The sequence below is a fragment of the Argentina anserina genome, chromosome 5, assembly GCF_933775445.1.
Source record: "Argentina anserina chromosome 5, drPotAnse1.1, whole genome shotgun sequence".
NCBI classification, from domain to species: Eukaryota; Viridiplantae; Streptophyta; class Magnoliopsida; order Rosales; family Rosaceae; genus Argentina; species Argentina anserina.
Genome location: NC_065876.1, coordinates 25,132,763 through 25,152,966, shown reverse-complemented (window position 1 = coordinate 25,152,966; position 20,204 = coordinate 25,132,763). Strand labels below are relative to the sequence as shown.

Below are 20,204 nucleotides of genomic sequence, written 5' to 3'. Positions count from 1 at the left end.
TCATTCCTTGGCATTCTCTAGTAAACGCACCTTTATATTACAGGTAGAGAAAGAGAATGTTGATGCCGCCTGACATAATGCCACATTGAAAAATTTCCCCATATCATATAACACTTGCATCATCAAATGACTAAGTTACTGTTCTACGAAATGCAATCTCTAATTTTCCAAGCACATTCTTATGCACCTCCACTATATCTGGCATCTACAAATCAACAAAATGCACCTTGTTCCTAATGCATAAGGTACCATAATGGCAGTTCTTCCAAAATATCAAAAGCAACATAATGTCATTGGCAGTCGGCAAGTACAAACTACATCCTCTTTGGTTCGTACACTCGAACAAAATGCAGGTCATGAACGCGACTCCACACTTCTTCCATAAATAGCATATTCCCATTTCGGTAATTTCCTCAAACATCCAGTCCACATTCCAAACCCCAATCACTGCTACTAATAAATCTCCACCCCACGCCTTTAATCACTACCACCAGCCATTCGGATCTAACCGGGCCCACTAAAGTTGCATCACTAACGCGCATCTGAGCTATGCTCCCTACACCTTATCCACCTAAAACCAATTAAAGCAGCACACCTAAGCGTTTGAAACTCGGTACCGTACTCCCGCGCTGCAGCTGATATAAACTCGGTGAATTTCAGGAGAAAGTAATTTGCTTTATTAATTTTGGATTTTTTATTTGAAAAAAGAAAAGAAAAGAATATTACTTATTTGCGGCTCTCTTAAGGAAACAGAGGAGCAGGCCCTGCAAATTCTTAACTATTTTTGGCAAATTGATTTTCGAAGCTTCTTAATTCGAGCTCTCTTCTTCTCTTTGGTTTTTGCTTACAAGGTTAGGGTTAGGGTTTTGAAAATAGTCAGAAAGACGACTGTAAATTACTCCTGATGGAGGGTTAGGGTTTTTGGACTGGTGTGAAATTGGACGATGGCGGCGGTGAATCCACAACCTCTGCAAGTGCGTCCGTACGAGGCGGAGGCGGCTTCGTTTCAGGTGGAGGATGACGAGGGCGAGTACGAGTACGGCGGCGGCGATGAGGCGATGGAGGGCGGGGAGGAGGAGGAGGCTCATGCGATCTCGGCGGCGGCGGCGCGTGGTGGAGCAGGAGGAGTGAGTGTGCTTACGTCAGCCGCGGCGGTGGGGACGAGGACTAGTGAGCTGACACTCTCTTTCGAAGGCGAGGTTTTTGTGTTCCCTGCTGTTACGGCCCAGAAGGTTTCACTCTGTCGAGCTCTGTTTTTTTTACCTACTTGATTATTTACTACAGTAAAAAGAAGCATATTCTTTCTGTTTATCTGGTGTTCAGTACTTCGGTTTTGTACATTTTTACTGTAAAGAGTTGATTTTGGGTTGTCAGGCTTTAGATTCTACTCTGTGTTTAAAGTTGATATTGAATCATTTTGTTGAATGTTTGAACATGCAAAGTAATGTCGAATATCCCGACAGCTATATGAAATTGTTGATTCTTCACCCTGCCATATGCTTCTCAGTCATGGACTAGTGGTGTTCTAAAATCCTGATAGCTGTATAAAGCCAGAGAAAGAATATGCTTCTTTTTTACTGTATATAAGAGAATATGAAGCATATTGACTAGTACTTCAGTTAATTTGATGGTTAAAGTCACGGCCTTTTGTTTGTTAATTTGGGTTTGGATTGTGCCTATTTTAAGACATGGTTTGAAACTTTTGGTTCTATACAACAGGTACAAGCGGTGCTTTTGCTATTGGGAGGACGTGATGTACCAAGTGGTGTTCCTACTGTAGGAGTGACTTATGATCAGAATACAAGGGTAATGCATAGGATGATGTTAATGAGACCACTTTTGATACATCTTCTGTTCTCATGCTCATGTTTTGCCTTACTTATTTTGTAGGGTGTGAGTGACACCCCGAAGCGTTCAAATCTTTCCCGAAGAATAGCTTCCCTGGTTAGGTTCCGTGAGAAACGGAAGGAGAGGTGTTTTGATAAGAAGATTAGGTACACTGTGCGTAAAGAGGTTGCACAAAGGTGAGACATAAACAGGATCCTTCTTTCCTGTATCTGGTGCTTCTAAGTCTGCATTCTAAAACAAATTATAGGGTTCATTTGATTATTATTATTATTTGTTTTTTGCAAATATTTATGACAGAAAGCATACAGGCTACTGCAAAACAATTTTGCCTTAAGATTTGAGTCTTGTGAATCCTATGGCTCAGGTTTTATGCTTATGTATGCTCACCTGTTTTCTATGCTTCTGCATATTAACAGGAATATCGGGATATCATGCAGTAGTTTTTTTTCGTAATTTTCTCTTCTCCCTGATCTTATGGCGCTAATGATGTACCCTTCTTTCTTAATATGCCAGAATGCATCGTAAAAATGGACAATTCGCATCCTTAAAAGAAAATTCTGGTGGTTCTGGTTGTGACTCGGCTCAAAGTTCCCTTCAAGATGGCACTCCTCTACCTTTAACTGTGTGAGTTCAAGTCAATTTTGTTTCTGATAAGTACTTAAATGATGTATAATATTGATCGAGATTACTGAAATTTTTGTTGTATTGAGCACTGTTACCTGATTGATCTGTGTTTTTCAGATTACGAAGATGTCAACACTGTGGAGTTGGTGAAAATAGTACTCCTGCTATGCGCCGTGGGCCTGCAGGTCCAAGAACTTTATGTAACGCTTGTGGTCTTATGTGGGCAAATAAGGTTGGTTATTCTGCTTTTATAATCTGATAAGATGTCCATTACCTGAGTCGTAAATGTGGCAATCTCTCTCTCTCTCTCTCTCTAATTTTTTCCTTGTTCTTTTAGGTGTTGTCACATTTATTTGTTCCCATCTTCTCTTCAAGTCATTCAATTTCTCTTAACAGTTCTTTGACTGTACAGGGAACATTGAGAGATCTCAGCAAGGGAGGAAGGAACCATTCCATGGACCATATTGAACCAGTATGTGCAATACTTATAGACATTTTCTTTGCTTTTAGAAGTCAAAATTCATTTTAACCGGTGAATCATTATTATATAATGTGCGCTTTAGAATATTGTGTGTCAGATGTTTTTGTCATAGTGATACGTAATTGTGCTTTGCTATTTCCTCTGTGCTGCCAGTGCATGATTGATCTATGTAATGAACAAATTGTGATCTTCAGGGAACACTGCTGGAAATGAAGCCTTCAGTTGTTGAATGTGAATTCCCTGGCAACCAGCATGGGCATGTATGTTCTCTTATTCCCACCTCTTTACCTCCTACATGATGAAGCTTGTTATATATGCCTAATATCGTGGTGTACGCAGGGAGCTCCTGTAAATCCTTCTAAATTAGTTATTGATGGATCCAATGATGCCTCTGTCAACCTTGATGTGGAAGTAAGTTTACCTTTATGGTCACGATAGTGTCAACTTTACCTATGCATTTTGGTTTAATGTTTGTACAACTGTTTTTCAAGTAATTTAAAAGTACTGGTGATCATCTCTTTGGACATGCAACTATCTTCATACACTGCAAAGCGCACATTTGATGGGTTTGCTCACAAATGTACCTTTTCCTAGGTATATATATGTGTATGTTGTCTGCTTGCATTAAGACTTTGATGGGTTTGCTCAAATGAATATTTGATGTTGGAGGTTATGATATATCTAGCATATGGTGTAGGCTTTTAACCCAAGTGTCTTTGTAAATTCACCATAAACTTGCCATCCCTTTATCTTTTTTTTTTTTTAAAGATTGCCATCCCTATATCATGAATACATACAACAAGTTATTATTGACTCACTATTGCTTTAACAGAAGTGTGGATAGTCAGAGTACAATTTAACCATCCCACTCTTAAAGTTGTGTGTTATCTTGATTTCCCTAATTTGGTCAGGCAGATGTATATTTGACTTACTATAGCTTTAGTGTTAGTATGTGTGTGTGTGTGTGTATTGTCAGAGTCTTATCCTAATCCCACTCTTAGAGTTCCGTGCTATCTTGTTTTCCCTAATTTTGTCATGAAGACATATGTTGAAATAACTATACATATATCAGCAGGGTATTCTCCATTAGTTTCTGTTGTGACATGTTTTCATGCTGCAGAATTTTCATGAATCTGGCGGGGATCTTGCAAACACTTTGCCTATGGAAATTGTTTGCTCAACCAATGATGATGAGCAGGTATAATGTGCACATCATGATTACATTTGGCCATCACTCATGTTGGGTTTGGGTCACTGTCAGATTCAGTATATCATACCACACTGCTATCATACTTCAATGGAATATGAAAGCATAGTTAGAGATGTAAATTACACGTGTTGATGGTAACTGTTTGATGTAGAGTATCTTATGTTGAAGTTTGGTATCTGCAGGAGCCTCTGCTCGAGCTCCCTAATACTTCAGATACAGATTTTGACATCCCTACTAATTTTAATTAGAAGGTGATGAGTTAGCTGATGATGTCATGAAGTCTAGTTGGCATCTGGACCGTGTGGGTTTTAGTTTCTCTCATGCTCTTGTGCGAGATGCAGGCCGAAGTTATTGCACATATGAAGTAGTGGTATTCAGCAGCTTCTGAGTTAATATACGCTAAGAACCGTGACCGTCTGATTGCTATGTGAGTTGAGGCGGCAAATAGCTACATTTAGATGACATTTGTTAATGTGGATATCAGTTGTTTTTACCTTCTGTACAATAGTTGTTAGGAGATATACCTTCTGTACAATAGTTTGACATGCTGCATTTCAATTGTAGTAACAGTTGGTGTTGGGATGATAATATAGTTTATGCTCAACTGATGGATGATAGCGTTAGTTTATACTTGTTTCTTTATACATTTTTTTTTGTTGAGAAAACTTGTTTCTTTATAGTTGACATTTGAATATGATGAAATTCCTTGTCTGAGTAGCATTCTGACCATCTGATGGGTCTCCTATGGTGATGCTATTCTCATCAAAATTGAGTTAAAAAGTTAGTTTATTTTATGTCTTTTAACCAAGTTATTTTTGAATTTGATGAGTTAGAGTTAATTGAAAACATAAAGGCACATAACTTTGAAGGAATGAAGTTCCTAATGAATTATAGGCACCAAGTTGTGAAGTTAAAAGCGTGGTTATGTAGTCGGAATGGAAATCATTTAGGTCTCATCATCCCGCCATAAGGCCCCGGCTAGCCCTAATGTAAGGGCTGACTTAAGTCTTTTTCGATTACAACAAATAAAGTCTGGTCCTAAAAGCCCACCCTTTTTGGATCTAATAAATTTTTTAAATATGTTTCTTCTATTACATATGCGATATAACTTTTGTTTGGTTTATTGATTTTATAAGTTTTATTTATATTTATTTTTGCTAAATAATCATTGATTTTGAGTGAAAGTTCATTAAATATATGAATATAAGCACTTCGGTACTTCGGCTTATATTTATAATATTCTTAAGTTAAATCTATCATATATATGCATGTAATATATGATTATAACTTAAAAAGAAAAGTATTATATTACATGTATAATTATAGAGTTAAATATTGAGGAAAAAAAATAATTTCAATATATTTATTTAGAATTTTTTTTAACAAATATAATGTGATGGCCGACCCGTTTTGGCCTTATTTAACCCTATTTGGAGGGCCGGTCCAACCCAACCTTTTTAGTCCTAACAGAATTGGCCGATATAATGGGTTGAGAGCTTATAAATTGAAATCTTAGCCCGGCTCTAAATTTTGTTGACTCGATCAAAGTCCGATCCGGTCCTACCCTAAGCCCTAAAATTTAGGGTAAGACTTAGCCCTAACCCTGCCCATTATGACCTCTAAAAATCTAAAATCATTCATGAATATGGTAATATACACCAAAAAAGAGCTTTCTTGCTTTACAATGTTTTTGATATTCGAGCGTTGGAATGAGGGTGGATCCCACTTTTATTTTAGGGAATTTAATTTATGAATGATATGAAATATGATGGCTACGGTATGGACTGTATGGAGAAGCACGGGAAATGATCTTTACTACTCACAACCCTAGAAATGTAAACCACATGATTCATGATTGACCATTCTATGTTGTTTTTGATTCATGAACATCACTAAACAACTTCGATTGTAGTAAATTATATTTCTATTTTTATTACATTGCAAGTAAACAACGCATTCCTCCTTCCATAATTGTCAACGATTCATGAACCTTTTTTTTATATCCTTCTCTTCTCTTATCCCATAATACCGGTCGAAAAACCGATATTGTGAAAAGGTTACGGATTCAAACTCCACTCGCATTGATCACGTAATGGGTGATTGGGTAGTCGGGTTATACTTTTTAGTCTAGGACCTTCTGGATCCTTCCGACAAAACCCAATAAGAACCTTCCTGGCCCAAAACCACGTCCTTTAAAAGGAAATAGAATCAAAACTGAACGCTCTACATTAAACTCGAACCTTCCAGCCCCTTCTCCCTCCAAAAAGATTTGTTTCGTCCTATATAAACATCCCCCGACTCCTCTCGGCCTCGAAAATTCGAAATCTATCTCTGCAAAACCAAAAGCCTCAATACAATTAAAAAACTTTAGTTTCTGCAATTCTTTGAGTCAAGTTAGTGTAATGGCCGGAAAGGGTGATGGACCAGCGATCGGAATCGACCTCGGAACCACATACAGCTGCGTCGGGGTGTGGCAGCACGACCGCGTCGAGATCATCGCCAATGATCAGGGGAACAGAACGACGCCGTCTTATGTGGCGTTTACTGATACTGAGCGGTTGATCGGCGACGCCGCCAAGAACCAGGTCGCCATGAACCCCGTCAACACCGTCTTCGGTAAGTTCTCCCGATCCCTTTTTCTTTTTTTTTCTTTTTCCTCAGATTTGTGCTTTAATCATTGTGATCTTGGTTTGTGGTTTGGTTAGTTGCCTAGTGTATCAGTTGTTATACTTTGTTTGGCTAATGTCTACTTCTACTGTTCAAGATTTACTGCTGTATTGGTTTTAGGTCTTAGGCGCTTAAATCGCAGTAATGCAACTTGTTTCTCATGTGTTTTGGCTTGATGAGCTAATGTGGTTAATATTTTGAATTGAAGTAGTTTGCTCTCTCATCTGAAATCCAGATTACGATGTTACTGTCTGCTGCTGGACTTGTTTGTTCAATGCATTTGGATTCTTATATAGGATTTAATATCGATCTTCTCATGATCTGTAGCTCTGTTGGAGCAAGGTTATCGAATATATGAATAACTGGGCTTTATATAACTGATCAGGATCAGTGTTAATTTGGTGGTGTTAGTTAAGTGATTTTGAATTCCTCTGTGGCTGTAGTTTGATATTTTAGGGTCAGGGTACCAAGAATATTTTGTTAACTTTAAGTATCGGTTTGTTGATTGTGTTTTTGTTGTTGTTGTTGTTGTTGTTGAAGGGATTGTGTTTGATTTAGGGTGTATGGTATTCTAAATGAGATTTGTTATGATTGCAGATGCAAAGCGGTTAATTGGTAGGAGATTTAGTGACTCCTCTGTTCAGGCAGACATGAAGCTATGGCCTTTCAAGGTTGTTGCCGGCCCTGGTGACAAGCCCATGATTGTCGTCACTTACAAAGGTGAAGAGAAGAAATTTGCAGCCGAAGAAATCTCGTCTATGGTTCTTGTTAAGATGCGAGAGATTGCGGAGGCTTATCTTGGGACGACAGTGAAGAGTGCTGTTGTTACTGTGCCTGCTTACTTCAATGACTCCCAGAGGCAGGCCACGAAGGATGCTGGGGTGATTGCTGGGCTGAATGTGCTCCGTATTATCAATGAGCCTACTGCTGCTGCGATTGCGTATGGTTTGGACAAGAAGGCGACGAGCGTTGGCGAGAAGAATGTCTTGATTTTTGATCTTGGAGGAGGAACTTTTGATGTCTCTCTTCTTACAATCGAAGAAGGTATTTTCGAGGTGAAGGCTACTGCTGGAGACACCCATTTGGGTGGTGAGGATTTTGACAACAGGATGGTGAACCATTTTGTTCAGGAGTTCAAGAGGAAGAACAAGAAGGACATTAGCGGAAACCCAAGAGCTCTTAGGAGGTTGAGGACAGCCTGTGAGAGAGCAAAAAGGACTCTCTCATCCACTGCTCAGACTACCATTGAGATCGACTCTCTGTTTGAGGGTATTGATTTCTATTCAAGCATTACACGAGCCAGATTTGAAGAGATGAATATGGATCTGTTCAGGAAGTGTATGGAGCCGGTTGAGAAGTGTCTGAGGGATGCAAAGATGGACAAGAGCAGTGTCCACGATGTTGTACTTGTGGGCGGGTCGACCAGGATTCCCAAAGTGCAGCAATTGTTGCAAGACTTCTTCAATGGAAAGGAATTGTGCAAGAGCATCAACCCTGATGAAGCTGTTGCCTATGGCGCCGCAGTGCAGGCTGCTATTCTTAGTGGTGAGGGTAATGAGAGGGTCCAGGACTTGTTGCTTCTTGATGTCACTCCTCTGTCCTTGGGTTTGGAAACTGCTGGTGGTGTCATGACCGTACTTATTCCCAGGAATACAACAATTCCAACCAAGAAGGAGCAGATTTTCTCTACCTACTCGGACAATCAAACCGGTGTCTTGATCCAGGTCTTTGAGGGCGAGAGAGCCAGAACCCGTGATAACAATCTGCTTGGCAAGTTCGAGCTATCCGGCATTCCTCCAGCACCGAGGGGAGTACCTCAGATCACTGTTTGTTTCGACATTGATGCTAATGGAATCCTCAATGTGTCTGCTGAGGACAAGACTACCGGCCAGAAGAACAAAATTACAATCACCAATGACAAGGGAAGACTGTCCAAGGAGGAGATTGAGAAAATGGTGCAAGAAGCTGAGAAGTACAAGTCCGAAGACGAGGAGGTCAAGAAAAAGGTGGATGCCAAGAATTCCCTGGAGAATTATGCTTATAACATGAGGAACACCATTAAGGATGAGAAAATTGCTTCCAAGCTCGACGCCGCAGACAAGAAGAAGATTGAAGATGCAATTGAGCAGGCTATCCAATGGCTCGATGGTAATCAGCTTGCGGAGGCTGAAGAGTACGAGGACAAGGTGAAAGAGCTCGAGGGCATTTGCAATCCCATCATAGCGAAGATGTATCAGGGTGGCGCTGCTCCTGGTGGCATGGATGAAGATGTTCCTCCTACTGGTGCTGGTCCGAAAATCGAGGAAGTCGACTAAGGAATTCTCTTTCAATTTAGTAGTAATGTTGTTTGCTTTGGAAAAATGGTGAAGGGTGATTTAAACTTTTTGGTTGTTTTTGTACGACTGTGGTGTGTATGACTAATCATATTGATTTTCAATGGTGCAAACTTCCTTCAATTTATGATCATTGTTTTGCTATTGTCGTTTATTCGTCTCTTCAATTTCTGATAATTCTTCAGGGCCTGCAGTAACCATATGAGCTAAATGTTACGCTCGTAAGCCGTAACACTAGTTGGCTTTGTGGATTTCCGAGTTTGAATGCTCTGTTGTGTCAATGTCTTTACAACCCTTCTTATTATTCCAAGCTTGAATCTTTAGGCAACACAGGCATGTTGCACTGACAAATTACTACCCCAGTTATAACTATGAACAAATTACCCTCCAAGTTTTTCACTTTTCACCACAATGCTTATCAATTTTGCCAAAGAGTCTCAACCCATTTCATCCATACCATTGTGAATGCAACTCAGTCCAAGTTCGAGTCCAATCTACTACTAAAGCAGTTATCTCTCTCTGGTCGAATCGATGATGCCCGCCAAGTGTTCGATGAAATGCCCAACAGAGATGAGTTCAGTTGGAATACTATGATAGCCGCTTATGCCAATTCAGGAAGACTAGCCGAAGCTAAACAAGTGTTTGATGCCACTCCAAGTAGGACTGATATAACTTGGTCCTCACTCATATCCGGGTACTGTCGAAACGAGTGTGAAGGTGAAGCTTTTCGATTGTTTTGGGAAATGCAGGTTGAGGGACAAAGGCCTAGCCTTTACACATTGGGGAGTTTGTTGAGGCTGTGTTCGAAGTTGGGTTTGCTCCGAAGAGGTGAAATGGTGCATGGTTATATGGTGAAGACCAAGTTTGATAGTAATGTTGATGTAGTTACTGGCTTGGTTGACATGTATGCAAAGTGCAAGCGCATTTTCGAAGCTGAATGTGTGTTTGAGAGTTTGCAGGGTAGGAGGAATCATGTGGTGTGGACTGTCATGCTTACAGGGTACTCATGGAATGGGGATGGCGTGAAGGCAATGGAGTTTTTTTGTGACATGCGAGCGCAGGGGGTTGAGTCCAATCAGTTCACATTTCCTAGTGTATTGACTGCTTGTGCGTTGGTTTTAGCTCTTAGTTTTGGGGCTCAGGTGCATAGTTGCATTGTTCAGAGTGGTTTTGGGCCTAATGTGTTTGTTCAGAGTGCATTGGTTGACATGTACGTGAAATGTGGAGACCATATCAGTGCAAAGAAGGTGCTAAGAAGCATGGCGGTTGATGATGTTGTTTCTTGGAACTCAATGATTGTTGGGTGTGTAAGGAAGGGGCTTACACGGGAAGCTTTGTCTTTGTTTAGAGAAATGCGTTCAAGAGAATTGAGGATTGATGATTATACATATCCATCTGTTCTGAACTCCGTTGCTGCAGTAAAGGACGTTACAAATGCAATGGCTATTCATGGTCTGATAGTTAAGACTGGATTTGAGGCTCATCAACTTGTAGGCAATGCTCTTGTTGATATGTATGCTAAGCAGGAAAATATGGAATCTGCACTTGAGATGTTTAGGCATATGCCAGACAAAGATGTTATCTCTTGGACCTCGCTGGTAACAGGCTATGCACAGAACGGCTCTCATGATAAAGCACTTAAGTTATTCTGTGAGATGAGAGATGCAGGGATATATCCTGACCAAATTGTCATCGCCAGCATTTTGAGTGCCTCTGCAGAACTGACACTTTTGGAGTTTGGCCAACAAATTCATGCAAACTTTATCAAATCTGGCCTTCAAGCATCGTTATCAGTAGATAATTCTTTTGTAACAATGTATGCAAAATGTGGGTGTCTGGAAGAGGCTACTAGAGTTTTTAATTCTATGCAAGTTCAAAATGTGATTACTTGGACTGCTTTGATAGTTGGTTATGCCCAGAATGGTAGAGGAAAGGAGTCTCTCAAATTCTACGATCAAATGCTTGCAACTGGCACCCAACCGGACTTCATAACTTTTATTGGCTTGTTATTTGCTTGTAGCCATGCTGGTCTTCTAGAAAAAGGTAAGTGCTACTTTGAATCGATGACTGGGACTTATGGAATAAAACCAGGTCCTGACCACTATGCGTGTATGATTGACCTCTTGGGCCGCTCAGGAAAATTTGATGAGGCTGAGGCGTTACTTAATCAAATGTCTGTAGAACCAGATGGAACTGTATGGAAGGCACTACTAGCTGCATGTAGAGTACATGGGAAAATAGACCTGGGAGAGAGGGCAGCGGAGAACCTTTCCATATTGGAGCCCATGAATGCTGTGCCTTATGTTCAGCTATCTAACATGTATTCTGCAGCTGGTAGGTGGGAAGATGCGGCAAGAATCAGAAGACTGATGAAATCAAAGGGAATACTTAAGGAGCCTGGATGTAGTTGGGTTGAGATGAACGGTCAAGTTCATACCTTTATGTCTGAAGACAGAAGCCATTCATGGACAACTGAAATATATTCAAAAATTGATGAGATCATGATGTTTATCAGAAAAGCTGGATACGTGCCAGATACAAATTTTGCACTTCATGACATTGATAAAGAGGGAAAGGAGCTTGGCCTAGCGTATCACAGCGAGAAGTTAGCCATTGCTTTTGGTCTTCTCACCGCTCCGCCAGGGGCACCAATTCGAATCTTTAAGAATCTCCGGGTATGTGGAGATTGTCATACTGCAATGAAATACATATCACGTGTTTATCTTCGACATATTATATTGAGGGATTCAAATTGTTTTCATCATTTCAAAGAAGGGAAGTGTTCTTGTGATGACTACTGGTAGGAGTTCATCTGCTAAGCGTTTTTCTTTATTGGAGGACAAATTGGCTGGTTCATGGTGGAACACTTCAAAAGGTTAAGCAACGCCCTTTAATTCGTTCCTTTTTCTCTGATGTTTTTGAGTTATGTAGACTGGATTTAACTGTTTGATGTAGAGTATCTTATATGGAAGTTTGGTATCTGCAGGAGCCTCTGCTCGAGCTCCCTAATACTTCAGATACAGATTTTGACATCCCTACTAATTTTAATTAGAAGGTGATGAGTTGTTAGCTGACGATGTCATGAAGTCTAGTTGGCATCTGGACCGTGTGGGTTTTAGTTTCTCTCATGCCCTTGTGCGAGATGCAGGCCGAAGTTATTGCACATATGAAGTAGTGGTATTCAGCAGCTTCTGAGTTAATATACGCTAAGAACCGTGACCGTCTGATTGCTATGTGAGTTGAGGCGGCAAATAGCTACATTCAGATGACAGTTGTTAATGTGGATATCAGTTGTTTTTACCTTCTGTACAATAGTTGTTAGGAGATATACCTTCTGTACAACAGTTTGACATGCTGCATTTAAATATTAGTGTTTGGAATGTTCCATGTCTGACACAGATGAAAATTTGAACCTGCTGGGACTACTTCCTCAATCCTATGACAGTTAGCTGAACATTGACTATAAGGTTAGTATTAGTTCTAAACATCTAATCATTGTTACTATATATGAATTCTGGTTTTCTAGAATCTGAACTTTTGCAAGCACCTAGATCCAAGCAATTTAAATATTATTTTCGGTACATATTTGGTACTACCTTCAAGTGTGGGTTTGGTTATATTTGACACGTCTTGTTAAGTGGCACCGTAAAAGCTTTTTGATTGTTGGTTTCATTTGAGATCTAGCATCAATAATTAGCTGTGTTCAATGGCAGCAATTGTGATTTTGAAATGATCATGTAAACCTGTTATTTGAAACATCCATACACCAAGATAACTAACTAGAAGGATCTGCCCCTCAATTAACCATATCGAAGATATACTTGAATTTATTTTTCAAAGTTATTTGACTTGTACTTGAATACGCAGGCAGACTCAAACTCTTCCAAATGTCATTACAATGGAAAGTTCAAACTCCGTAACGCTCAAGCAAGCGAACTTGGCAGAGCCTCTAAACCTCAACAAGAGCGACACGGTTTGAGACTATTAAGATGTCTGAAAATGCAAGGAGTATGCCCCTGTGTTTCAATGAGAACACGAGAAAGCATTACAATTGAGAGGTGATATTATTACATCTCACCCATCAACCACTTGCATAAAATCTCTCATTTTTGTATTTCTGTATGACAGTGTATGTTCTGAATCTGCTTCTTGTTCTCCAGGTATCCGTAGTACAGGGTTAAACTGTGGGATTAATACATTAAGCCTGCTAGAGATGAGGAGAGGGTCGAAGAGTCATCTTCGCACTTCTAAGTGTTTTCCACATGACTGACCCTGCTCGTTTGCAGCACTTGTCAACTTATGCACTGGTATAATCTTAGCTTGATTCTTCATCGCTGTGACAGTTTCAACCAGGCTTAGTTAAAGGAAAAAAAATATTAGTAATGTGGAAACCAACCAATAGTTGGACTGCAGGACTGAAGAGGATAAGTTGGACACATTCAGTATGTAGCCACTTTTAGTTGTGGAATTTTGGTTTCTGACGATTGTCCTCATTTAGGAGCAATTTTGACCAAGATAAGCTTCTACGTTGTGGCTAGATAGGCCGCAGTGTGTGCTTCTGGTTGGGATCCACGGGATTAATATCTACGCATATCACCATATTTCCTATCTGCTATGAACAGCTCGCTAACGAGTCAATTTGCTAATGTGAGAATTTATTTTCACCTGTGGTTTTCTGGCATAAGGAACTAAATGCCGATGTGAGTTATTATGAGAGCTTATCGATTACTGTCACTCGGATCTGTATTAATATTGTCGGACCCTTATATCTCCATTTGTTTTTTGGGTGGGTTTATATGCAAATGGGTAGTAAATGGCCGCTAGAAAAACTTTCTTTTTCCTGCAAGAAGGGAGAGAATTTGATTGGAATATCAATCAGAGTTTATCTTTGGCATTGATGGATTTAAACTTTTAAAGTCATCGATCTGCATTTTCTATGGGTGCAGCCAGGCTTGAACTTCATGTTAACACACCATCATAAACTTTGATCAAATTCGATTGCTTGATTGCGTTTTAATCTTTTCTATATACTACAGTCAACCTCATAGCCACATCTCTCAAAACGCACTGAATGACCGACTTTAAATGACAATGATGGCTAATAACTAACTTCATACATTGTGCTAATTGCACGCATGATATATGTATATATATATATATATATACATATATATATAGTCTTTATCCATAATGAAGCTTCATTCTGAAATTACAGAGTGAAGTTCCAATTTTGGCACACTTTTCGGTCAAATTTTTTCACTATAAGCGATTCAATATTTAGATATGGTATTCAAGATCATCTCTACAAAGTTTCATCCAATTTGACAATGGTTTGAGCTTTTAAAATTGAGATTTACATGAACGGTTCACGTTGAACAATTTTAATTCATTCATTGATTTAATCTAATTTCAATACCTTAACGATGTTCGAATTAGATGAAATTTTGTAGAGATGATCTTAAATAGCATACCTCAATATTAAATCGCTTATGGTGAAAATTTTTGACCGAAATGTGTGTCAAAATTGGAACTTCATTCTGTAATTTCAGAGTGAAGCTTCACTCTGGAGAGAGACTATATATATATATATATTATCTTGATTTATACTGCAAGCAGAATTCTCAGACTACTACAACGATTACAGTGAGAGGTAGTTAAAGGCAACACTTGCTTCTGATGAAATTTAACGTAATCAACTGATGGTGATCTTGATCAACAAGAGTGCTAGGTGCTCCGAGCTTGGTGGTGCCTCCGTATCATTACTGTTATGCCCAGTAGCTGTTGTTGGTGGTAGTTTTTCAGGGTTCTTCCTCAAGACGCAGAGTACAAGTTCTTTGATCAGTAGCATCATTGTTGTGGGTAGTAGTCATTCTGATCAGAAATAGTTCTCCAACGGTGTACCCCCACCTGTAAGACAATGTGAGGGTAAATTGGACACTTCACGCAATAAGGAGTGTTGCACTCCGAATTTAATTTAATTGTTTTTTAATTTTGTAAAGAGACGTCTTTAAATGAAGTCTGGGATCCTCTCTCACATTTCAATTTTGAAATTCAAAGTCTACAACGGTCTGGTTCTTCTATGATACAGAGAGAGAGAGAGAGAGAGAGAGAGAGAGAGAGAGAGAGAGATGGATTCCGCTTGAGGTAAACGTTGCTGCTCTTGTTTTGTTTGATTCTTTCGATTCGTCTTGATCGATGTAACGAATTCCATCGTGATTCCCTTCGATTTCAATCTCTAGGGTTCTTTTGCTTTATTCAGTTTCATATGGTAATTCTGGCGGTTTAATTGGTCCATATTATACATCAATTTGATGCGGTTGTATGTGATCCACTTATGAATTCTGTCATCCATTTGTCTCTGCTTAAATATCCAATCAGTGATGCAAAGTTATTTGGAAGGAAATTGGGCACAGATTGGTGAGGGGTTTTGTTTTGAATTTATGTTGCCGTATAAGAAAATTAAATGGTGAATTACAAATGGATGATAGAATTCTGAATTACAATTAGAGCTTGTAATTGATGCCTTATAATTAAGGGTATGTCTGACATGTGAAATTGTCATTAGAGCAGTGTGCTCGGAGATACCAGTCTCCAAAAAGGTTGCGTCTGAGAATTTTGTTCATTAGAGCAATGAGCTGAAAAACACTAGTTGGGATTACCCCTTAGGAATGGACAAAATGTTATCAGAGCAGTGAGCTTGAAAACACTAGTTTGCATTGCTCCTTCGGAACGGTTGCCTCTTGAGAATTTATTATTTGAGCAGTGAGCTTGGAAACACTACTTGAAATTGCTCTTGAGACTTGTTGCCTCGATTGCTCCTTGAAATTTGTTGCCTATAAAAATTCATTATTAAAGCAGTGAGCTAGTGTTTCTGACTCGGAATTGCTCGTGAAACTTGTTGCCTCTGAAAATTCGTTATTAGAGCAGTGAGCTCAGAAACACTACTCATAATAACTGTTGCCTTGATCGCTCCTTGTAGTTTGTTGCCTCTGAAATTCGTTTCTAGAATAGTGAGCTCAGAAACACTAATCATAATTGCTTTTTAAACTAATTGGCTCGATTGCTCCTTGAAATTTGTTGCCTTTGAAAATTTATTATTAGAGCAGTGAGCTAGTGTTCGTGACTCGTATAGCTCTTGAAACTTGTTGCCTCGATTCCTCCTTGAAGTTTGTTGCCTCTAAAATTTCATTATTAGAGCAGTGAGCTCAGAAACACTACTTGTAAATGCTCTTTAAACTTGATGCATCGATCACTCCTAAATATGTTGCCTATGAGAATTCATCAATAGAGCAGTGAGCTAGTGTTTCTGCTCATAATTTCTCTTAAAACTTGTTGCCTCAATTGCTTCTTGTATTTTGTTGCCTCTGAAAATTCATTGTTAGAGCAGTGAGCTCAGAAACACTACTCATAATTGCTCTTTAAACATGTTGCCTCGATTGCTCCTTGAAATTTGTTGCCTATGAAAATTTATTATTAGAGCAGTGAGCTAGTGTTCTTGACTCAGAACAGCTCTTAAAACTTGTTGCCTTGATTGCTCCTTGAAACTTGTTGCCTCTGAAAACTTTTTATTAGAGCAGTGAGCTCAGAAACACTACTTGGAATGCTGCATGTGACTGGTTGCCTCTGAGAATTTGTTATTTGACAGTGAGCTCAGAAACTCTATTCGGGATTTTGCCTCTGAGAATTTGTTATTTGGCAGTGAGCTCAGAAACTCTATTCGGGATTTGCTCCTCCAAACCGGTTGCCTCTGAGAATTTAATCAATCTTCAAACCTGTTGCTTTCCTGGGAGAGTTGGAATGTCATGATTAAGTGATGTTTGCCAACCTGAGGTTCCAACAAAGAAATCATTGAGGCATACTATTGGGTATTTAAACTATTCAGACCAGTCCATACTATGGAGTTTGTTGCCTTGTCGGTTTATGTTCAATAAAATATAAAGATGTTTCTCGGGTTTGTTATGTATTGTGGTTGTTAGCTGCTACCTGACCTTATCTAAGTTTTAATAATGCCACACATACTTCATCCTATTTCACAAGCTAATGTCAAATACATGATATGATTGTGAGGTCTTGTTCAAAGTTTTCGCCATACGTATAGCTGCTGGTGCTGGTACTTTTAGTTTCTTAATGACAAGGAATGTTTACATGTCAGTTTCTTGCTATTATGTGCACTGGATGATTGTTATCCATTAGAGCCTTTCAAAGAAAGTAGACCTGCTTCTGGCTAAATTGTCCCTAATATGTGATTCCACTGCATTTGCTACTTGCACCATGTGCTATATTGGCTTTATCAGATACTGTCTTCTTTTAAAGTTGAATTGTTATTTTCTGACAGTTTTATGAGATTTACTTATTTATGGTGGGCAATTGTTATCTCAAAATTTTGGTTTTCAAGAAATAATTCTGTTTCCTTCAGAGTTAATTTATCAAGTTGATATCATGCGATGATATTAGCATTATCTTGTCCTTATTAAGGGGTAACCTACCAGAATGTGGGTATTCTCATCAGTTTATTGAGATATAATATATATATATATATACATATAGATTGAATCACCTCAGTTTTTTGAATAGTTATGACTTTTGAGTTCGTTCTATCAATTGTTCATTGGTGAAATAGTATGAAATAGTTTGATTATTTTTCTTGAAAAATAAAGTTGCCTTTCTCCACATGTTTTTCTTTCATGAGACCCGTTTTGAGGTAAATGAAAAAATACAATGACAAAAATATGTTTGAATGCACTGTGCTGTATTTTCACTCTTGACCCTGAAATAGGGTGTCACAATCGGTTCAAATATATTTGGGATTATGTCTGCGCTATCTTGTCTGGTCTTCATAATGTTCTTGTCTTGCTTACATGTATGGTTCAAGGTAAGTTTTGCTCTTAGAACAGGAACTTATGATATTGCTAGGGTCTCTGTTGGCTCTCTGTTTGTTAGAATTATTATCACTGCTTATCATCTTGGCTATATAGTTTTCAGTTGCTTATGAAGTATGTTTCCCTTTCCAGTCCAATTTTCTTTTCGGGATTAAAAAGTAGGTGTAGACGTAGATCTGGGTCCTTTTGGTTCGTTTTTATGTAGTAGTGCAATATGTCCAAGTTAGCACTGTTACTGTCCAAGCCACTTCCAAATGCAATATTGTAGATTTGGTTTTGTCTCTTCCGGAAGCATCCCAACAAAGGTGATACATCACCGTAATGTATGTGTACTGCACGTCTGCATGAAATCTATCAAATTTCAAAGCTATCACATGCCTTGGTAGTTTGATGCTACATAGTGTATATATATGATAATGCAGTATCTTGTGATTTCAGAAATTGCACATGAATATGCATATATGAGGGTGAGGATTGTATAATAGCAAACAGGGTGATAGGCTGGTTGCTCATAAGGTAAGTGGCCTCACCCCACTTCAGTAAGTGATGTCTTGCTGATCAGGCTTCTTTCTGATGATGAATACTGTAATTAGACATGCATGATATTACAATTGAAAGATTGGTGCTCCCTCTTTTGATGAGGTTGAGAGGCCATTTTTCATGGTATACCTGCTATTTCCGGATATGTTGACACTGACCCGAGACGGAGCTGACAATAGTTCCCATAAAAATAAGGGTATCTGACATGAGAAATTGTCATTAGAGATTTAGAGCATTGAGCTTGAAAATACTAGTGGGGTTTGCTCCTTTAAAAGGTTGCCTCTGAGAAATTATTTGTAGAGTGCTCGGATAGACTAGTCAGGAACTCAGGATTGCTCTTTCAAAATTGTTGCCTTTGAAAATTCTGATCAATCTTCAAAGTTGTTACCATCCTTGGAAAGTTGGAATGACAAACCCAAGTGATTTTGACCAACTTGAGGTTCCAACAAAGAACTTATTGAGGCAAAAGTGTTGGGGATATCTCTGAGAGATTATGACCTTGTATGTCCCCGCTAATAAGATTCCCTAAGTTTGAAACTGCAAAAACTTATATTTTAGAGAGAAGGTTCGATCTTCGATGGTCTGAGATTTTTCATCTTCTCCCTATTCCTGTACTCTTGTTCACGTTTTCATGTGATAAATAATTAAAGTTACTGCCCCTTGGTATCTTTTGGTCACATTGAAGCAATGAAGCAGATGGATAGTGGACTGACTGGACTCCACTAGTTGATCATCTGATGAATTCATATCAAAGTTAAAAAGTTTTTGTGTTCAGGCAGAGTGATCATATGTTGCACGGAAATGTTTGTTGGTATAGGGCACAACCAGATAGAGCATCACCTGATCAAACCTTACAAAATCCATTCTAAACTTGCATCTGCACCTGACGGCTACGATTTCTTCATAGAAAGTGTTGTTGATATATATGTTCTAACTGTCAAGCTCCCCAATGCATAAATACTCTATAGTAACTTTTTATGGGTTGGAAAGTGATTCACTAGTGAGTTTTGATGTGTGGCTGCCTCTGGTTTCACTCCTTACACATGTTGCATTTGATGTTGCAGTTGATACTAATGCTATGGTATGTGGTCTTTGGGTAGATGGTTGGATGTTAACCTATAACAAGGCTGCCTCAATATTGATCCAGTAATGGCTGTTCCTCTTAGTTATGATTGTTGTTAAAGCAGATCTGCAGATTTTATTACTCGAGATTATTGCCCGTGAGGTACAGAATCTTTATTTAGAGAGTGCCCTGGTGTAAAATGATTCCGGAATGCCTTTTCTACCGTTTCTTGTTGTCAATGGCTTTGCAATGCACTGGACGCTGTGGTTTTATTCTGACATTGATTGTTTCAGTTATGTGGATTCCAATACGCACTTGTCTACTAATTTATTTATATTTGCTGGGGTATCTGAAAATGGAGAAACAAGCGCATTTTATTAACCAAAGTTCAGTTATCCGAGTGTGTCTCTTGTGATCATATGGATTACTTTGAGGAACTGGAGTGGAGTCCAGATAAGTAGTCTGAATGATAAAGATTATAGTCCTAACAAGTTCATCTGGAGTAAAACCGCATCATGGTGTCTACAATTGAGGAACAAGAAATGGTGACGTCAAATTG

General features: G+C 38.9%; 3 protein-coding genes across 4 annotated transcripts; all 3 read left to right on the top strand.

The window, feature by feature from the left end:
- Positions 1-746: 746 nt before the first annotated feature.
- Positions 747-12,418, top strand: LOC126796407 (GATA transcription factor 19-like). 2 transcript variants are annotated; one of them, XM_050523235.1, is made up of 10 exons: positions 747-1,232; positions 1,720-1,806; positions 1,891-2,024; positions 2,362-2,472; positions 2,590-2,704; positions 2,885-2,944; positions 3,148-3,213; positions 3,293-3,364; positions 4,074-4,151; positions 4,346-4,805. In XM_050523235.1, exons 1-10 carry the CDS (start codon positions 945-947, stop codon positions 4,409-4,411), a joined length of 1,077 nt encoding a protein of 358 aa, XP_050379192.1. In that variant the 5' UTR covers positions 747-944; the 3' UTR covers positions 4,412-4,805. The 2 variants fall into 2 exon arrangements, with proteins under 2 accessions (XP_050379192.1, XP_050379193.1); XM_050523236.1 differs by lacking the exon at positions 4,346-4,805 and adding an exon at positions 12,150-12,418 and having other exon boundaries at positions 748-1,232.
- On the top strand, positions 6,492-9,271 carry LOC126796397 (heat shock cognate 70 kDa protein). The gene is made up of 2 exons (XM_050523224.1): positions 6,492-6,779; positions 7,428-9,271. The coding sequence occupies exons 1-2, from the start codon at positions 6,566-6,568 to the stop codon at positions 9,143-9,145; spliced, it is 1,932 nt and encodes a 643-aa protein (XP_050379181.1). The 5' UTR covers positions 6,492-6,565; the 3' UTR covers positions 9,146-9,271.
- On the top strand, positions 9,528-12,030 carry LOC126796394 (pentatricopeptide repeat-containing protein At2g03880, mitochondrial). The gene has a single exon (XM_050523221.1). The coding sequence runs from the start codon at positions 9,535-9,537 to the stop codon at positions 11,965-11,967; it is 2,433 nt and encodes an 810-aa protein (XP_050379178.1). The 5' UTR covers positions 9,528-9,534; the 3' UTR covers positions 11,968-12,030.
- Positions 12,419-20,204: the final 7,786 nt, after the last annotated feature.